This window comes from Micrasema longulum, unplaced genomic scaffold (assembly GCF_059751315.1).
Source record: "Micrasema longulum isolate JH-2025_06_02 unplaced genomic scaffold, ASM5975131v1 h1tg000554l, whole genome shotgun sequence".
Taxonomy (NCBI): Eukaryota; Metazoa; Arthropoda; class Insecta; order Trichoptera; family Brachycentridae; genus Micrasema; species Micrasema longulum.
The window spans coordinates 317,984-340,257 of record NW_028277750.1 but is presented as its reverse complement, the minus strand read 5'-3'; the positions used below and the strand labels follow the sequence as shown (position 1 = coordinate 340,257).

The window sequence follows — 22,274 nt, the reverse complement described above, 5'->3', positions numbered from 1 at the left end:
TCATCAACATAAGAGGTTGAAGGCTGTCCAGATCTTGCATCATCCTCGGCGTTTTCTCGGCTATCTTTAAACCGCCCTATCCTCCTAAAAACTGATGTTATATTTAAAACACTATCATCATAAACAGCCCTTAACATAATTGTAATCTCTTGCGAACTTTTCCTAAGCTTTACCAAAAACTTGATACTGAGTCGTTGCTCAGTGATTTCGTCAATTTCCATTTCGACGGACAGCTAAAAAACGCACAACAGAAACAAACGCTAGAAGCACAGTGCGTACAGCTTTACAGTCATAAGAGTACTGATCGCTCATTGGCTTGTTTGGCAACACATGAGGTAGTGGGCGGGGCTATACATCGCGTAATAGTCGCCATATTGGGTCTGTTCGCGTATTTACTGGACACACCTCTTGTAAGCATATTATAATATTTAATGTTTTAATAATAATGTCAATCAAATGTCCACCACGGCGTTGTTTAATCCGAGAGGTCCAATTTTTGTTAGTTCTCTCATTAGATGAGCGGAGTAGTGTAAAAAATTTGACTACCCTGGCAACACTAAACAAATGTCCCTTTTGTTTTCTTTGACTATCTGACCGATAAAAAAAATAAAAAAAATAATAATGTATTTGCTACTTACACATGAAATGTGATCCCATCCTGTTTCTTTAATATTCCAGCACGTTTTCACGTACTCTTTAAAACGACACAACACGGCATAGTTGTATTCAAATCGGGAGTTGCGGACTGAGTTAGGTCATCTTCTGTTTGATGCGCATAGGGTCAAAGCACCAATGAATGACCGTTTAAGGTTCAGCTTGTAGTAAAAAAAGGTATAAATTTCATTATTTGAGCATATAAAATAAAAGAAAACAATAAAAAACAAATTAATTTTTCTAAGTACTTTTACTTTTTTATTGAAATATGAGTATTACAATTATAATTAATATTACTCCAAAAAAATAGCAGAATCACCAGTGAATGACCACTACTACCCCAGTAAAAATAATACTCCGATTTAGTTACATCATAACATTATAAAACACCCTAACACATTAGAATATGGATATATTCAAAGAATTGCAAAAGAAATAGCATCAAATAAAACACTTACCACACCTTTCCTTATAAAAACACTATCAATCTCAGAACAATAACGGAAAGACGCACTATTACCTTTTAACAACTCACAGTTAAAAACGGATAGATTTGTTTCTTACCAAAAGATGTGTCCGCCTACTGCTTTTGTAATAGTTTCTAGTGTTAAAAGTTTTTTGACTGGACACAAGTAGCAATTCTTATTATATTGTCAATAATATTTTGAGTTTGTCCAAATTTTCGTAGACAAGGACTGGATTCAACTCCCTGGGGAGCTGTTTATATTAACATATTACAACAGAGATAAAGGTTTCAGCTCTTTAACTTCACAAACATCAACATATGAAAGAATTGAAGGAATATAGATGTTCAAATATAGGCAGAATGGTGAATGTTACACAGTGTGTAAAGTGGCCACTTAAACCAGCCATTGACAGGTCATAAGCCCTGTAGATGCCTAGACTTCTATATTACCTTCTCTTAAATGTTCTTTATCTCTGTTGTAATATCTTATTATATTGTGTTTTATTAACCAATGGTCATTTACTGGCGGGTGGTCATTTACTGGTGCGTTTATTTATTTATTTATTAACGGACATTGTTCATGTATACAATTTATAAGGTTTTTTTAATATTACAATAAAAGAATAGTTTAAAACATTAAAAAAAAAAAAAGAAGCATTGACAAACATAAGGGACATCGAGACAAGATCTGGACTATTTATTTAGTGCTCGTTTAAATCGTTGTAAACTTAAACCAAAAAAGTCCAGATCTTGTCTTGAGTTAGTCTTGATAGTCTTGCGTTGACCCTATGTGGTTTCTGGACTACTCTTAATTCTATGTTGTATATACATTATATTATTTGCATACTATGCAGGTACAAGTAAATTATATTTTTTTATAGCAGCTTACCTGTAAATAAAATCGCCGTTTGCCGCTGGTACATGGGTTACTTTAACATAAGTAGATAAGGAAAATGTAGGTCGGGGTATTTCCGTAAATTAGTTTAAGTCACTTGATAAGGCGACGATTAGGGGTGTTTATTAGGTTCATGCACACCTATGCGTCTTGGTGGAACCAGGCGGCTTACATAACGTAAGGGGAGATTAAAATGAAGCCAGTTTGAATAGAAACGCGGCGCGACCCGGTCTTGTTCTTACACACATCATTATCACATAAATAATAGTATCAAATTGAATGAATATTATTTTTTGTGTGAAAATACTCTTGTTCTGTCCGTCCGGGCTGGAAAAAAATACAGTTTTGTGTGTGAAACAGGCCCAAAATTCTGCATAGGTATCCGACAGGAAAGACTCTTAAAGCGATTTAATATTAATATAGAGATATTTACCTCTTCGTTCTAATTCTCAAGGCACTCTCTTAATACCCATCCACAATTCCTCTTTCTTCTCTAACTCATATAGTGTCCATGCGGCTCCACTGTGGAATCATCTCCCATCCATCAACAAAGATGTTACTACATTATCTCTGTTTAAATCACGTCTGAAGAAACATCTCCTTTCTCTTCCTTAATCTCTCCTCCTTTCCTTTTTCCTCTTTCCTCTTTTTTCCTTTTTCCCATTGAGTAATAGTTTTGATTTAAGAAAACTTATAAACAAATACGATTGTTTCTATTTTATATATCTTAAGCTTTTTATTTTTTTTTCTATTGTGAATATTTTCTGTAACTTGAATTATAAAAAAAAACTTTTATATTATTGGTTGGTTGGAAGAAATTGCCATTTGGCAATAAGCTCGCCAATGCACAGATAACATTATGTACAAAAAGTTAAATAAATAAGTGGACTGTATTTTTAAAAAATTGTGAAGGTATCAATGATACATACAGATTATGGTTTGTCATTCGTAAAGGAGTCAAACAAAGATGTGTGACCATGGCTGTTCAACGTGTATATCGATAACCTCATGAAAGAACTGAAAGGCTTAAGAATAAAAGCAAAAATGGATGATTTAACTGTCAATTGTCTTTTGTTTGCTGATGATGCCGTGCTTCTTGCTAACAACAAAGAGGAACTGCAATTCTTGGTAACAAATGTCTACGATATATGCAAGGGAAGCGATTTGCTAATGAATGTCGATAAATCGAATGTGATGGTTTTTGAAAGACATGAAAGTGTGACTAAATGTGAAATCACTGTGAATGGGGTTATACTAAAACAGGTATAGGAATGTGTGTATTTGTTTAATAGGGATGGAATGACTGAGAAAGATATTGAAAGGATGATTAATGCCGGGAACAAAGTGAACGGTGCACTTAAATCAACCTTGGCAAATAAATGTTTGCCGCAAGAGGCAAAATCAGCAGTTCACAATGGAGTCCAGGTCCTGACTTTGATGTATGGGAGCGAAGTATGGACTTGGAAAAACAGGGATGAAAGTAGGCTGAATGCTGTCGAAATACGATCTCTCGGGCGAATGTGTGGTAAAACTATGTACGATAGGTACACTAATGTTGCGATCCGTACATTATGTGTGGCTAAGATGAGCAATATAGACAAAATCAAAAAAGGAGTTCTGCGTTGGTTTGGACATGTAGAGCGAATGGACAGCGAAAGAACGGCAAAAAATAATTACGATGGGAATGTTGATGGATGCAGAACTAGAGGAAGACCGAAAAAGACATGGCATGACCAAATCCAACAAATGCTTGAAGACGGGCATGTTTAATGTCGGAATAATCGGTGCGCGTGCATGTGAAGATCGAGAATGAATGTAGAGAAAGCGAGATATGTATGCAAAGATAGAGTGATGTGGCGTTCTATCATCTCTGCCTTCCCTTACGGAGAAACGGCGTGATGGTTTGTTTGTTTGTATAAAACACAGTATTATACACTATTTATATAAATTATTTCAATAACTATCACTTTCAAAAATATTTAAGTAAAAAAATAAATATATTTAAATTTGTTGCAACAGAGAGGAAAAACATTTTTTAGAAGGGAATATGGGAGTCTAGGCATTTACAGGGCTTTACCATTATGCCTATGTTTGAACATCCAAATTTCCTCAACTCTTCTATCTGTTGACTTTCTTGAAGTAAAAGAGTTAAAATCTTTATCATGTGGGTGAGATTCATCCGGCTGAAACAATTCACCTACTAGGCAACGCCTGAAAACAATTTTCCAATTGTTTATACTTCCTATTTTACCAGGTAGTTAATTCAACAATGTTTTAAGTATGCCCAAATGCTTGCAGACTGGCTGTATTTTCTTCCTATTTATTTTGTTGCAACAGAGGCCACTTAAACCAGCCAATGACAGGTCATAAGCCTTGCAAATGTCTAGACTCCCATATTCCCTTCTCAAAAACGTTTTCCTTCTCTGTTGCAACAAATTTTAATTTGAAAAACTTCCTAGGGAGAAAATCTAGCCAGTCTGCAAGCATTTGGACATACTTAAACATTGTTGAAAAAAAAAAATTAGATGTGCCATTCGATTTTTCGTTTTGGGATGTTCCAATATTTTCCAGAGACTTTTTGCCGAGCTTTGTTGAGCGAAATTTAGATACACGAAGATTTTGTAATTTTCTTATTTTTATTGCGATTTTATCTTTTGCTAAATCATAAGTCTTATCGTTTTTCACCGCACTCCACACGTGTTCGAGCCGGCTCCAACTATTGATAAACAATGATTTAAAACGACTGCAAATTCCTACACTCGCCACTCACATTTCCAACTATATCTGCTTTTAAACACCGCACACACAAAACCGTATATCTGCTGTTATTTGTATACAATTTTCTTGTAAACAATTTTTACTACTCTCCACCGCTTCATGACTCCCCGTCCGCCATCTTTGCTTTATATTTATATTGACTTTGAGCACCGGCCGAATACACATAGAATTTACCCGGTGCCCGGCCCATTTCTGTGAAATTTCATGCTTTCTGAAGGGTTTCTCAAAAGCGTCATAATGAGAAATTCCAGCCCAACCCGGAATTAAATTTTAAAAAATGTTTCCGTGTACACGTGAATATTTATAAATTTTGGAGTAGGATGAAATATCTCTAAAACGCACGCAAAAATAAATAAAAAATGTTAAAAATAGTACTTATTTTAAAATCGTAAATAATGACGTCACTCCTTATATCTACGTGTAGTATTTCCGGTTTCCGCTTTAAAGCCCCCGCACCTTGTAAGGAACGTTTTGACCATGAAAAAAGTATAATTTGTTTAATTTGACATTTCAACCATAGATTATGTCAACTTTCTAGGTTTTTTTAAATCGAAACGTTCGTAAAATCAACCATAACATAGAAATGAGCAAATTACGATCAACTAAATGAAGTAATCAAAGCAATATTCCATAGATTCTTGTCAGGTCAGTGAAAGTAAGAACGCCAACCGTTTCGTGACGTCACAACTGAAAAGTGACACACTGATTACAGGCATTTGGCGCGGGATTTGATAAATGTAACTTTAAAAAATCATATCTTTGTAAATAACGCACAAAAAAATATATATATATTTATATTTGCTTAGTTAAATAGTACGCTAATAGGAAAAAAATAAATTCGAAAACAGTGGAATTCCAAATTATGAAAATACTGGCTTAAATCAATTAAAACTTCTCATATTTATTTAAATCAATTTAATAAGTCATTTTTGTATAATAGTTTTTCCAACATTGGCCTTTATGGAGAGCCACATTGCAATGTTCGCACATAACGGACTCAGTATTGATGTGGACATTTTTAACTGCACGTTGCATTTGTACAGAAAATTTCTTCATGGGGTCGATTATTTGGGATAGTTGCTGAATGTACATCTTGAGTGGTTTATGCTATGCATATGTGCCGCATGTAATGTATATGTTTGTGTATGTTTTATATGTGCGTTCATGTGTGTGCGTGGATGGCTCGGAGTATACATTCGGTATTTTTATTCATTTTAATTTATTACCTCCATGGAAAACGCAAATGTCAACAATTATCTTTTTTTCACTTAAAATTCTTATTTATTTTTTATTTTTTGTCACATTTAATGTTTATATCTTTTTAATTTATGAAAACTTAATTGGTCTTTTTATGTTAAAAAAATGTTGTTTTTAATACTGATTTTGTATGACTGTATGTTTTCTAAATAAAATAAAATAAATAAAATAAACAGGGTCTCACTCCTTCTTTATGTGCTTTGTATCCCGGAGCCGTGTAAACTCGTAATTATAATAACCACGCGTTGTGTCCCGGTCCCGTGTTTTCACGCAGTTTACCAGCAGCGAAAAAGCACTAATAAAAGTCACTAGATGTCAATAAAATGCACTTTTTTAGACAGCTGGTAAGTCACGCGAAAACACGGGACCGGGACACAAGGCGTGGTTATATAATCACGTGTTTACACGGCTCCGGGATACAAAGTGTTAAGTCATTTAAACGTGTTTCACAAAATGGAAGATAACGAGTATATGATTTGAGAAAACGTAAGATGCGTTTTGCCTATTTTTACGAAAATGCAACAATGAGAAACTTCAGCCCTACGGGTGTTGCGTACAAAAAATGTTTTTTTGCGCGCGGTAAAAATTAGAGCAATAAATCGTACGGCAAAGTTTCTTGAAAATGTACGAAAAAAATAATTAAAAATATTTTAATAAAAATGCAATATTTTGAGCGACTTCACTAGTTTGTATGAATCAACCAATGATAAGATAGCTGTGAAAGATTTCCAGTTTACTTACCGCCAATGGACCGATCGGCAGAACTCACCGAGAAGAAGTGGAAGACGAAGACTTGAGACGTCACAAGCGTAGTGATTTCAGAAATACAAAACTTTAAAAAAATCATTGCGCTGATAATACGGTAGATATATATTGTTTTAATTGTGGCTTAATGGTGGTGTAATTTATTAACAAATAAATATATTATAAAAAAACGACAACTCTTTAGCGGTAACTTTATTTTTTAACTAACATATTTTGGCGTATCTAGCTCTTAAGCTATGGTTTCCAGTGTAAAAGACCGGATATAATTAATTGCAAACTTTAACAACTCCCGATATTTATTTATTAACGGACATTGCCGATTTATACGATTTATTGGGTTTTAATTATTACAATATAAGAATAGTTAAAAACATTATGAAAAAAAAGAAAAGAAGCATTGACAAACATAAGGGACATCAAAACAAGATCTAGACTATTTATTTAATGCTTATTTAGTAAACCAAAAAAGTCCAGATCTTGTCTTGAGTTAACAATACGACAAAGACGGAATTGATGAATTAAGGCCATAGGTTGTTCTATGCTGATCGATGACTAGTACTTCATTTTTCCTCAACCTATGAGTCGGAATAATAGATGCAAGGCGGTAAAATTACCGCGGTATTTTACGGGAATTCTACCATATTTCGGTAAAATACAGTATTTTTCGGTATTTTACGGTAATTTTCGGTAAAAAATGAATATGACGTACTAAATCTTGAAAAGTATTGGTCCGAAGAAAATAAAAATTATTACTATTTTTAGTAAATTTTATTTTCTCAGACTTCATTTTTTTAATATAAATTCTATAGGGACGTAATTATAAGCAAAAAAAAACTTTAAAAAAAAATCCTGGCATGAGCGGTGGTCGTTTAAGGCCCCAAACTTGAGGTTTTATAAAGGGCCCTATGTCCACCGATCCTGTTAAGTTTCAAAACATCATAACCTTTTTTAACAAAAAAAGTTAAAAAATTACATACCAAATGACCTTGAACGTCCCATACTTATAATAAATCTCGACAACCACCGATTGATTTAAACCTGGTTTTCACTGTCACATAACGTATCTTAAAACAAAGCTAATTGTATTTTTTATATCTTCGAAAAATAAAAAATTAGTACGTGATATTCGTTTTTTACTGAAGATTACCGTAAAATACCGTAAATTACGGTATTTTACCTCGCTTTTGGTAAAATTACGTAATTTTACATCCATAGTCGAAATATGATTTTACTTGTCCCAGTAAAGATGGCACATCGATTATACCATTTAGTATGCCGAACATATATATAATCAATAAAAAATTTGTACGACAAGCTGTTTTTTTATATATTTTTTTTAATATAGGATTTGCTTTATTATTTACCTTGCTTATAATATACAAGGTTTACATTACAAAAGTGGATTTTTCTGCAATCAAATTTCTTTAAATTTATCTAAACTGTTGGAATCAGGAGGGATATACTAATATGGGCCAATCAGGAACTTCTCAGCATTTGCTCTTGTGGAGAGGAAACCACTTAAAACTCTTCAGGAGAAGCCGGCCTGTTGGCAGCAGTCAACAGGCCTTCCGTTCCACTAGAAAAGTGTTCGGCATTTTTTTCCCTACTTTGGTTTATTTTACCAATCGCCTGCACTATATTGACCATGTATGATAATACCTCTCGTGTGAGTTCTTTATTACCTATCACCGATGGTATGTCGCATAGATCTTCACCCAAGCTTCTGAATCGCGCCTCCAGCTGTTGTCTTTTAAGCGGAAAAGGGGGCAATGCATCAACAGGCGAGGGACATCTTGAGGAGTTTCATCGTCGCATGGGTGGCTGTCGATCTCGTAGAGCTTGAAGCAATGCAGGTAGCTCATGAACCCACCATGACCCGTAAGCATCTGGGTGAGCTCGTAGCCAGCATTCTGCATTCTCCTGAAATCATAGGCATGGAAAATGGTGGGGAAAAACATTTTAGTTATACGACAAGCTGTTTTTTTTATTTTTTTATATATATATTTGGACTCCTGTATTTAGTAGCCTTACGTGTCATGTACAAGGCTAAGGTACTCGGAAAAAATCGTTTTTGTTTGTCTTGGAAATGGGATGTTCGATCACTGATTTTGGTTTATTACCTTTATCAGTCCAATCACCATTGTTGCAAAGTTCGAGAACAATGGCGCGTGATAACTACTTTTAACTACAGTTTGGATATCTGTTAAGGATATTCCATCTTTCCTGCATTCTGCTTCAAGATTATGGCGTTGTAAACTGAAAAATGGGCACTGAAACAACAGATGTTCGATACTCTGTGAAGAAATATCATCGCATGGATAATAGTCATAATTCCTTAATTTAAACCAATATAGGTAACTTTTCATAGCTCCGTGTCCGGTCAAAATTTGGGCCGTTTCGAAAGTACTTTGGTGATGACGACGGAAGTTTGCTGCATCAGCCAGCGTTGGGAAAAACATTTTATTGATTTTACCTGTAGAAAAAGCGCGGTAATGATCCTCCCAACGCTGCACAGTGTTTCGTTTCATACAAGCTAGAAACTAAAAATTCTGAATGTACTTTTAACTCACGTATGCGATTCACTTAATCCTAAAAAGAGGTTTTTTTTACTAAATATGTAATAATAATTCGTTTTATAAAAAATATGTCACATTTTGTTATTATAAACGAAATAAATTTTCTGAAAATTGATATCTGCATCCAATAATGTATTTAATGATCATAAATAATTGAAATTATTACTTTAATTCTATTGACTGATAAATCGGTCAACCTATAAAATAAATCATTGAAAATTATATTAGATACTTAGGCATAAAATAAAGATTTCACCCGAGAGAACTAATCTGCCTTCACTTGTTTTGTCAGAATAACCATTTTACAGCTGATTTTATTATGTTAAACACGAAAACTCAAAGGGTTTAAATAAATTTAAAAGTTTGACATTGTAAGGAACACAGAAGTGAGGCAACGGACACAGCAACCCTTGGTATCTACTGTCATCCAGCGAAGGCGTTTTGGCTGGCAAGGCCATATACTACGTATGCCTTCCGAGAGCTTTAACCATGCTTGTCTATGTTACAAGGCATCAGGTTCTCGGCGTCCTGGTCGTCCACTGTTAACAATTTGTCGACAGTTTGCGTCAGAGTTGCGGTATGTGGACTTGACTTGGGAGGATGTACGGGAGGTTGATCGATTGGCCGGAGGCAGATTATGGAATCCGTATGCTCCACATAGGGAGCGGATATGGTATGATGATGATAAAACTTGAAGGTCTTTAAATAAAACATTTGTTTTAAGTGATTTTCAAATAGATGTATTTTGAGAAATATAAAAAGAGCGTCATAAGGGGAAAGTGCAATCAGAATACAAAATGAAATCAACATACGAGAGAAAAGAAAGTACAAAATTCAGCAAAGTAATTATAACTTAATTTTAATATTTATATAATTCAATGAAAAAGTAAATGGCATGCTAATAAAAAACACATTAATAGGAATAACTTAGGCATTAACAAGAAAGTACAAATAGTATACAATGAACAGAGTTCAAAGAAAATAAAATATGCAAAAATTGACAAAAGAATATTATTTCCTTTAAATGGATATTAGTAAATTTTAGAGTCAAAACATTTTAAAATATAAATTAATATGAATAATTAAGGTTAAGTTAAAAGTACAAACAGCATGTAATTAACTGTTTTACAAGAAAATAAAATGCATAAAATTTGACAAAATAATATTATCGCCTAAATAAAATTGGTATTAGTGAATTTCAAAAAAACATTATAAAATACACAGATTAACAACGAACAATTTACGTTTGGTCAAAAAGTACAAATAGCATTAAATCAACAAATTTCCAAGACAATAAAGCAGTACACAAAAATCGATAAAATAATTATTACTTTTACTAAAACTTCTACAATACAATAATATATGCACATTAAATGAGTAATTTTTTATGTCAAAAACTAGTACCCCAAAGAAGAGGTTACATATTAATAAATAATCGGAGTAAGTATTAACATAATAGTAAATAAATAAATAAAATAAACCCAAAAGAGTCTAAAGAAAAACTTAGATCGTATCTGAGTCATATTCAGATGAGTCTTCGGAATAATTAGGATGCAAGTTTTGTGTCCTTATCTCTGAAGAAAAAGAAACAATTAAATTTAGCACTTCAGAAGGAAGTGAGCCAATTTTTTTTTTCAGAACCTCTCTAAAACGATTTATTAAAGGATCCGATGTTATTAATAACATGGTCAATAAATCTCTGTTTGTGGATGATCGATCGCATTTTCGGGTATGTAGTTGCCTGAATCGTCGACAATCTTTATTACGCGCCTCTTGAGCTTCTTCAGAGAGCTGACCTATCGGTACAATACAAGATCGAATAACATCAACTGAATGATGTAATATTTTATGAACAGTTGGTGGCATTGTGTACCACCCATAAAGGTTAAGATATTGCTCTTTGGTCACACGCACATAATGTTCAAATTTTTCTAAATTTATATTATGTCCTGAAGCTAATGTACATAAAATTACGTGAAATCTATTAATCAACCCTGCATCTATACCCGTTATTTCTGCGCTCTTTTTGTGCTGTTGGAAAAACCGCCTTGCCGTATTACCGTCATTTGAGTTGCCAAACCCAGGCTTTGGCTTATCTACAATTAATCCCATTTCAGCTTTAAAAAGTTCCTGTAATTTTTTTTTTCTGTTGTTTAAAATGATTTTATTTTCTTCTCCTTTGACTTGCCAGCATTTGAGTTGAATTCGATAAGCAATATGCAAAAAGCATTCAAAAATTTTTATCCAAGCATGTAATGTAGATAAGCCAAAGGAATAAAATTATTGTCGAGAAATTCTATTAATACTAATAGAGTTCATTTCACTGGGTTTGGCGCCACAAATATAACAGGACATGGTTGACTTATTTTCAGCCAAAACGTTGCAAATTTTGCCATCTACCATTGTTAAAAGCATTTTGAATTTTATGGACAACACTACACCTCCAATATTAACATTAAAATTTTCAAGTTTTTCAATTGCATCTTGAAGTTTTTCGATTTCAGACTTAGTAAGAATATCAGTTTCTTTGGCGAAAATAAATTTAATAGGACGACAATAAGAGATTGAGGAAGGGCTTAAATTTTGCCAAATTACTATATTAGGGTCATCATTAAGCCTAAGTTGTATTGGAACGAATGACATAATAAATAAGAATTCATCTGTTGCATGCTCTGTGTGAAATTTCTGTTTATAATTACTATGTCCCGAGCTTCCATCTCCACCCCACTTGCATATAAGAGTCAGTACAGAACCTGAAGGAACTCTTTATTTTAAGACTTCTGATTGTACATTTAGCAATCGTTCCACCGTATGATTTAAAATTGCTTGTAGCTGGATTTCTGCACTAGTTTCCGTTATTTTATCAAATTCCTCGCTCGGGCAACATGCTTTTTTTGCTTTTCTTAAACTATAAAATGCCGGATATATGTTGTGGCCGGCTTTTATGGCATTTTTACGCATAACTTTGTAGGAATGCGAAGATAATTTACAGTCAACGTATAAACTTAGCGCTTCCTCAATTGTCAATGCCCGTTGTTTGTTTACTTGTTGACGTTCCCTACGTATTTTTGCTACTTCATTGGGAGTAGCTTCCAAAATTTCCTTTAGGAGATCGGCAACTGTGCGTTTTCCTGATGCTCGAATAGATACCTGCGTGGCAAACGAAAGTTCTTCAGATGTCTTCGTACTCACTAAATCACGCACTTTTGTCCTTTTTCACTGATCACTGCATGCCCCGAAATCCTTTGCAGGCCTTCCAGTAGACGTAGATGGTTCATTCATGTCTACTGAAGGACTTTGTCGAAACTTTTCACACATCAAAATATTTTCACTACCGTTAAGCCACTCAATTTTTTTTTTAACAAATCTATCTAGTTTACAGCCAGATTCGGTCCATTTTCTGTTTATATTTAAACAAATAAGCTTAATTTGATTTTTTAACAGTTTTTCACCACTTGCACCAAGTTCACTGACTTCAAATTTACTAACAATATTATTTAACATTCCTTGAAGCCTTTCTTTCTTCGTCAAACTCTTCCACATCACGTACAATTCTTGCCTGGAAATCTCGTATCTGGTACCTGTAAAATAACAAAATAAGATAGATGCAACTTCGTGCGGTAAAATATCGAAACTGTAATGAATCAACAATAAATTGGTCTATTGAAAAATAAAAAAAATATTTTGCTACTTTGATATACTCTCCGAGATAAATTCTCGAGAAGTTAGAAATTGATATTTTTTTAACTACTAAAAAATACATAAGTTAAATTATTATTTTTTTAAATACCTAAATGAAATACATTAAAATATTAGAAAAAAAAACATACAACATACCTTCCAAAATAGCTTCCATTTTTTTTTAAATCGAAATAAAACACTTTAAACTTGATAAACAACCTTTACACGTCGGACGCCAAAATGCAAATAAATGTAACTAGGCTTTCAAAAACCAATTATCCGACTTTCATATTCTGGTATGAATCACCCTAAGCATTAATCACCCCAATTAGGCTTACAATCGTCACACTAACTATCTGGTAATGCCCCCATGACGTCATCGTTTAAGAATTCAAAAGTGACTTTTTATCTTCTAGCTTGTATGGGTCAAAACACTGTGCGCTGCTGCGTATTTTGTTTTATACTATTTACGACACGCTGTTGCGATGTCTGCGTTGACTCTAACAAAACCATTCAGATTTTTACCAAACAATTAAAAACGTAGAATCTGAGATTTGGCGATGAGCAGCGATAAAATTTTATAGCCTATCTCCTCAATAAAAATACAATATTTATATCGGTGCGAAGTGGGAACAGCTTCAAACGGATTATTAATAACATATAAAATCAAATGGGTACCTTGAAATACCAATACCTACTAATCATTTAGTAAACAGAGTTCACAGTGATTTTGTTTTAAAACGCATAAATCTCTAAACTCTTTAAAAATACATTTTTCAAAAACTGTTTTTCAATTTGCACTCTAAATCACTGACTTTAAATAAAAAGACAGTAATGTCAACTAATTATATGTCGAAATTAGATAATATTGCGCACTCATCAATATTTTTTAATACAAATATAGCAAATCGCGATACACACGCAAAACGGGTGATTCCTTAAAAATGTGCATATTTGGGATACCGAGGAGAACGTAAAAACACATTTTCGAATTCAGTTATTCATACGTTTTTCCCATAGAATTAAGAAAAGTCCAGAAACCGCATACGCGCATCAAACAGAAGGCTACTAAACTACTCTTAATGGTGTAGTTTTACGTTTTGACCCATTGGTTTCTTTGTAGAAGTCGCTCAGAACGCAACTCCCGATTCGAATTCAACCAAGCCGTGTTGTGTCGTTTTAAAATGTAGAAATACTGCTGGGATCTTAAAAAAACATGATGGTATCACATTTCATATGTAAGTAGCAAATGCATGTGTAAGTAGCAAATGCATTACTTTTAAATTGAATTATTTTTTTATCCGTCAGATTGTCAAAGAAATCAAAATGGACATTTTGTTGGTGTTGCCAGATTAGTCAAAAAATTTATGCTACTTTGCTTATCTTATGAGAGAACTAACGAAAATTGGACCTTTCGGATTTAACAACGGCGTGGTGGACGTTTGACCGACATTATCATTAAAACTTCAAATATTATTTAACATTACATAAAAATATCCGTTTTATGTAAAATAAAATTTGTTTTATATTTTTACGTTCAACGTTTATTTATTAAATTACTCTTATTATATGACCCTTTACTTACATATCTACTCTGTTGTGTCAATCAATTTTTCCGCGTGTACAATAAAATTTTAGAGAAATTACAAATTGCTTTTTTTTGTGTAATTATCTTACATTTGTGATATGATTAAAATTTTTGCGATATGGAATTTGGGATTTTTTTTTCTACCTAGAGAGCGATTAATTTTAATTTTTTATTTATTTATTTGCGTCATATAATGACCACACTAATGATTAAATGTCAAACAAATACGAACACGTGCATCTAAATACGGAAAATTTCATTTCGACCATCATTGCGACCTGAAGCATTACCCAATACACTTTAAAACAAGGTTGAATTGACCGAACCATAATCTTTTGTTTCGGTTTTAAAGCAGTTTTATACACCATTCAACGTTTAATCATCAGTGTGGCCATTATATGAGACAAAAATCTTTAAATGAATCACTCTCTAGGGGGTAGAGAAAATCCAGAATACCACCCCAGGGCCTCGATTATGATGGGTAGATAAAGACGTCATACCTTCACATTGACGGTACAGTTGAAGATAAACTCTCTTGAGTGATTACGAAAATATACTACCGACCCTTTTTTTTTTGTTTTTTTTTAAAAAAAGAAATATTTGCGTTCTTATGATTTACCCAAATATTTAATTTTGAGGGCCATTTTCAACGAGTTGTAAATAACTCACTATTAGAAAATGGAATCGAGTTGGGGTAAAGTGGGATTCGAACCTCACCTTCAATTTTTGGTTAAGTACATCGATATAAAACAAGGGGAAGCGTACGTCACGGTACACATATCTACGCACTAAAATGACATAGCTTCGGTACGACGTCATAGTTAAAGACAAAATTCTCCCGACTGATTGCGAAGATACACTACCGATCCCCCAACATCAAGTTTTGATGTTAATACATTGGTTTGTATCGACGGGTCTAGAACTTCTCAAATAAAAATAAGCACATTTTGAAGTCGAATTAAATTCTGACACATCTGTCAGTTTTGAAAACGAGCGGCTAGATGCAAAAAATAACTCGCTATATTCTGTCCTATTAACATCTAGGCGTTAGAAAGTTACCACTGTAAAAAAAAAGTTTTTTTTAATTTTTACCATCTGAACGCATCGAAAGTCGGCCTTGTAATCGCTCAGTAGATAAGTACAGACGATCGTTAAGCATGTCGTCTTGGAAATTGACAAAAGTCATTTAAAAATTGTGTTCAAGTGAGCATTTTTTGCTGGAATTAGGATTTATTGGAGTTTATAATCGCTTTGAAGTGGGCACTTTCTATCATAGAAGCCTATTTAAAATATAAATGAGATCTATTTTAAATTTTAATGAAGTAAATAACTCAGACTTATTTTTGCGGTCATTCATTGGTTTGTTTCGATCATATGATATCGAGATGACAAGTAGGTAGAACATACCGAGGTAGATACGGATAGTACAGAACTTAAGTGTATCGTCTCAATATGTACATATGAAGATAGCGTTCATAATTGAGGCCCAGTTCAATTAGTAATATTGCTTTTGTTGAAATAATGCTAGGTGATTTATCTTATATCTGACTCTTAATTAAAAAAAATAATATTCCTTGTACTTTTTTTATCAAACCTCATTTATTTATGTAGTCCTATGAATTAAAAATCAAAGTTCATTTCAGTTCAAAGAAAATGCTATGTTCTAAATTTTAGTTTGTTTAACGTCTGTCATTGTTTTTTCACGCCATTCATTTGTTTATTTATTCAAATATCGAATTAGAACTGCCTTTTGATTGGGCAGTTGGCTAAAGCAGTAATTATGTTACGTTCCAGAACCATTTGGTTTTTTGCCAAATGATAGAATTTTGTGAATACGTTAATGGGTCTTTCTGAAATATGAAGTACGGAATCCATTGACGTTTTGATCAATTGCCACTTCATTCTTTTACTAATGGGAAGTTTGAACATTCCGCAAAACCGCCAAATGTTGCACGGTGAAGCAAGGCGTATAGTCTTAACCTCAAAGTAATAATGCGCTACAGCTATAGAGGTGCTATTTCGCTCTATTTCATAGAACAAAAGCGTTGCAAACATTTGAACAGACGTGTACGTCGACTAGAGAATGGTTTCCTATGAAAACGGTGTTAAATGGTGTTGATATCGCCGTTTTCCTAAGAAACCACTCTCTAGTCGCCGTTACCACGGCTGTCTACCGCATCACCGTTCACTACGGCCGTTAAAATACGTTTTTGTCGCTGTGCTTGCAACCCTCGCCCTCAGTGCCCACGGCTCATTGTTTTACTGCAAACTGTAGAAACCTAGAATGGCTTTTGTCGGTATGGGCGGCTCTACAGCGTCATTACTCTGACCCTGACCTCTGACGTTATTACCCTGTCAAAGACGAAAACATAATGACCGTCTTCACTCCACAGTAAAAATATTTATGTTTATAATTAATTTATGTACATCTATATTATTTATATTACAAAACGCATAATGAAAGAACAAAAGCTATTTTTTCATTTTTTATTTTCTTTTATTCAGGAAACATACAGTACAGTTACAAAGTTTAATATTTTACACAATTAGACTTAATTCTAATGGACCAGTAAAGTTTCCATATTAAAAGGCAATTATATGTAAGGTTAATTATGAAAGTATAAAAAAGAGAAGGAAAAAGAAAAAAATAAATGAAAGTTGTTTAAAAATTAAAATTTAAGTGAAAAAAAGATATTTTAAAGTTTGTAGTTTGTAGTGAGTATTTACAAATGGAAATAATATTAAAAATGAAGAAAATTTGTAAGAGTAATTAAAAATTAAGAATGGAAATAAAGAATGAAAAACATGCTCAGATGTAAAAATAAAATAAAATAGGAATAACATTTTTTAAAAAAAAAAGGAAAAACATAAATATACACATATTTATTTTAAGGGATTCAAAGAAACGATGAGAAGAATCTTTAAGTGAAATTTAAGACAATAAATTTAGGCCAATTTAAAAAACATCTTCAAAATTAATGACACATTATAGTAAGAGCAGAAATATATTGATTTTATAATATAAGTAATTAAAAGTAGTTTAAAAGTATAAAAACATGCCAATGCAGCAGAGAAAAAAGAAAAAATAAAGAAGGAATAACAAGTATAGCTATACACTACCACAATACGTTTTTTGACATTGACGAGCGATAAAATAATTTGGAAATCATATTTCTAGTGAAACTTCATTTGATAATGAATTAAAAATAAGTACATCTTTGTTGGTACGCCATCATCATAGCATTGATCAGTGTTGTACATTTAAAGTTAAAATACAACAAAAATACCCGCTCGTCATTCAAACATGAATGCCGAGCGTTTTATAAAAAGGAAGTTTGACAGCTGAAGTTAGATGTCGCATTCGATTGTCAATGTCGAGTGCTTTGTGGCACTTGAGATAAAATCGATTGGTTTTCAATCGACTGCATTCGTATGGGTGGTTCAAGAATGCTGTCACTCGTCGAATTACTGAAGTCACATACGATTCTAAAGACGAACGATTCCAACACACTGCGCTACTCTTTTATCCCGTCGCCAGGACAACACTCTTAGCTTTTTAAAAAAATAATTGATCAATTTCAGTAATTAAGTAATTTTGTAGCTTCCTATCTATTATTATTTATTTATTTTATTTTATAAATTTATTGTATAAAATTAGTATACATACTTAATAACAGGGAATCTATATAAAACTAATGAATATAAAATGAAAACGAAGTGTTATCTGTTTATGATAGTCTCCATCTAACATGGCTCAGTCTATTCTAAGATGGAAATTTATCTTTTAGAGCATAATTAGTCCTATGCTAATAAAATAATAACACAAAAAAAAATACTACAACTACTTAATTATAAATGCCTAGCTAATCAAATATAAGATATTAAAAACCTTTATTATACAAATATAAAGTATATATATGTGCCAAGAATACATGTTACTTAAACATAAATAATATAGTATAATATATAATAAAACAAATATAAAGCAATGAAGTACACAAAAATATAAATAATATGTGTACCAATTATATAAAGTACTACGTTTTTTAAATTTACATATGTTTTTCAAAAAAATCTCTCGCTACACTATTTATATGTGCAGTTATTTTTATTTTAAAATTTGTTTTACATTTTGAGTCTTTTATATTTGGCAATAAATCATTAAATATTTTTGGAGCAATGACATTATATTGCTTTTTACCAAAGGCGGTTGATACAAAGCTGTTCAAAAAAGTCTATTTTATTGACATTTAGTGACCTTTATTAGTACTTTTTAGATGCTGGTAAACTACGTGAAAACACGGGACTGGGACACAACGCGTGGTTTTTATAATCACGTGTTTACACGGCTCCGGGATACAAAGCATGTGCAACATATGTGCGAACATTGCAATGGGATTCTCCATAAAGGCCAATGTTGCCAAATTATAATAAACAAATGACTTATTAAATAGTTTTAAATAAATATGAGAAGTTCAATTGATTTAACTAAGTATTTTCATAATTATGACACGTTTAAGTAACCCTTAACAAAACATGAAATTTCACAAAAATGGGCCGGGCACAGGGAAAATTCTATGTGTATTCGGCCGGTACTCAAAGTGTTAATTTATCATAAAATTTAAGTAGAAGGCACCTCACAAACAATTGTCTTACATCCAATATCTTTTAACACAGCAAATAGATCTTCCGTTGGATACCTCAAAGGTTTTTTGAGAATGATCTTCATGATCCATTTATGATCTATTATCATCATCATAATTCTTCTGTCCGTACCCAGTAGTGCATGAGGTACTGCATTCGCACTCCAGTCTATATTTGGGCAAAAATGGTAATGACTGTGTTTGTTTCAGATGGGCTGAAGAAGGCGCAAAGGAATGGTAATTTTACTTCGAAAGTAAAGCTGTGTTCATAATAATCAATTATAATTTACATTGCACAATTTCGTGATAAACCTGAATCAGTGATTCCGTGATAAAATTATCTCAATGACACGTATTTTCATATATTTTTTTTAATGGTGGGCTTCGCAATGCCTTGAATTCTGTTACGTCGGCGGTTCGCTTTGAGATTATGGCAGAGGTTCTGGAGGAGGCGTGCTTGGCCGTCCATTCTCTCTCTGTATCGTGATACAAGAGCACATGGCAGGGATGTCTGGGGGCAGCATGCTTCGCACAAGGCGGAAGGATGTCAACATCAAACCCAACAGAAGGTAAATAATTATTTGTGTTCAAAACAAGACGGGTTCTAGTGGCGTTCCTTGCGGTACCCCAAACTTTATTTTTAGTATCGTAAGAACTAGATTTTTAATTACAAGTGGATAAATTATACAGTTTTGTCTGGATGAGTATTTTCGAAGATGGCTCCTCTCCGGGTAAAATCCTGAATAAGGAGGTTAGTCCGCCTCGTTGTGTAATGGGTGGCGCATTTGCCTACCATGTTTGGGTCTTTGGTTCGATTTTTTTATATTTTTTTTTTATATGGGAGTTGCTTTATTATTTACCTTGCTTATAATATACAAGGTTTATATTTCAAAAAGTGGATTTTTCTGCAATTAAATATCTTAATATTTATCTAAACTATTGGGATCAGGAGGGATATATTAATGTGGGCTAATCAGGAACTTCTCAGCATTTGCTCACGTGGAGAGGAAACCACTTAAAACTCTTCAGGAGAAGCCGGCCTGTTGGCAGTAGTCAACGGGCCTTCCGTTCCACTAGAGGTTTGGTTCGATTCCTGGAAGTGAAATATTTATTTTTTATTATTTTCAAACTTTATTATTTCATTGTTCCTGGACCGGCACCTGTAGAGTTAGGCTAACCACCTTTCTTCATTCTAAGAATAAGAAGGTGCCCAAGTGAAGTTTCTTGTAATTCAACAAGTTCTGCTTTTTGCAAAGCATCTACTGCGGGGTGTTTCAAAAATTTCTCTTTTTATTTTGTTATTTGAACCTTTTATTCATTTAAAAGAATTTAAAAAGTTACTCATTTTCTAAGCTTGTCATTAAATCTTGTTTTTTTAACTATTTCAAGAACAATTTTAAATGATAATGTTTGGGTTTTCTTATCATTTTGAAAGCCTTCCATCGGAATCTTTCAAATAATTTGTTAACACCACTTAAAATTTTGTCAAATATTAGAATACCAACTTTGTCATAATGTAATTCTGGTACTAATGCTTCCTTTATGCAATGCATAAAGTAAATTGGATGGTTTTTGAATAAAAATTTGGCCACATAGTTTTATGTTTTTAATTTTAACAAACTCAAAGTGGAACCAGATATTTTGGCCAAATAGGGCTATATTATAAAAATACACAAAGAATTGTTTACAATAAAAGAACGCTTCAACATCCGAACGATCGTGTGTGATGACCAAAAAAGTATCAATGTTTTAGGATCATACCTACATTTGCTTCCAGATTGGATAGAAAGTCTTCGCGTGGCATGCTATATGAGAATGAAGAACTGAGACTCAGAACTATTAACATAAATGCCGAGGTCGAAAGAGGTAAGAAAGTTACATTTTAGTTTGAATATGAATGTGTGTGTAATTTTGATGTTTTTATGCTGGGCATCGAAAGAGACAAGTAATTTCAACAATATTTTTAGTATGTCTAAATGCTTGCGGACTGGCTGGATTTTTTCCCTAGGGAGCTACTCATATTTAAATTGTTGCAACAGAGAGGGAAAACATTTTTGAGAAGGAAATATGAAGGTCTAAGAATTTTTAAAGGACTTGGCTTGGGTCATTGGCTGATTTAAGTGGCCACTTTACACACTGTGTAACATTCACCATTTGCTTGTGTTTAAACATCCATCCATTTTTTTTCAATTGAACGTTGTTATGCAGAAAGCAGCCAGTCCACAATTTAAAAAAAATGAGATATAAATGTTATCAGGTGCAGTAAGGTTAATTCTATGTTCTGCTAAAACAGCCAGACCGCTTGCATACAAAAAAAACTGTATTAATCACCTTCTGAAAATGGTGTCGGTTACAAAAACGACATTTTTCAATTCGCTAAAAACACCCACAGCATTAGAAAAATCTTACGGTTCTTAAAAAATCATTGAAAGTGGTCAAATACATGATAAGATTCTTGTTTGTCATTTGAAAAATTAATGATTTCATTGTTTATCATTTGTAAAAGTCAAAAACATTCCAACTGTTGTGTAGACTTGATTATTCAGTCTTTTCACAAAAGTGCTAATATCTCAGTTTCACTTTTATATGGCTGAATGCTCCTGCATAACTACGTTCAATTCTTCTATCCATTGATTTTAGAGAAGTTAAAGAGCTGAAACCTTCATTGCTGCGAAGAGATTCATCTGATCGAATAATTTCACATACTAGGCAACGCCTGAAAACAATTTTCCAATTTTCAAACTTCATCTTGGACCAATCGGTTTTATTACAATATTTTGAGTCTGTCTAAATGTTTTTAGACAAAAAACTGGATTTCACCCCCTCGGGAGTCATTAAGATAAACAAATTATAGCCGAGATGGAGAACATTTTAGAAAGGTGAATATGGGTAGACATTTACAGGGCTTATGACCTGTCATTGGCTGGTTGAAGTGGTCACTTTTTACACTGTGTAACATTCACCATTTTGC

The 22,274-nt window shown here is 33.1% G+C and overlaps 1 protein-coding gene across 2 annotated transcripts in view; it reads left to right on the top strand.

The window, feature by feature from the left end:
• Window positions 1–22,274, top strand: part of LOC148280668 (uncharacterized) — a 104,468-nt gene that overhangs the window by 45,582 nt on the left and 36,612 nt on the right. For both annotated transcript variants that reach the window (XM_088228022.1, XM_088228024.1), the window contains exons 2-3: window positions 19,514–19,872; window positions 21,081–21,169. In XM_088228022.1, coding sequence (XP_088084148.1) covers window positions 19,802–19,872; window positions 21,081–21,169 — 160 coding nt within the window. In that variant the 5' untranslated portion in view covers window positions 19,514–19,801. The remainder of the gene's footprint in view (window positions 1–19,513; window positions 19,873–21,080; window positions 21,170–22,274) is intronic.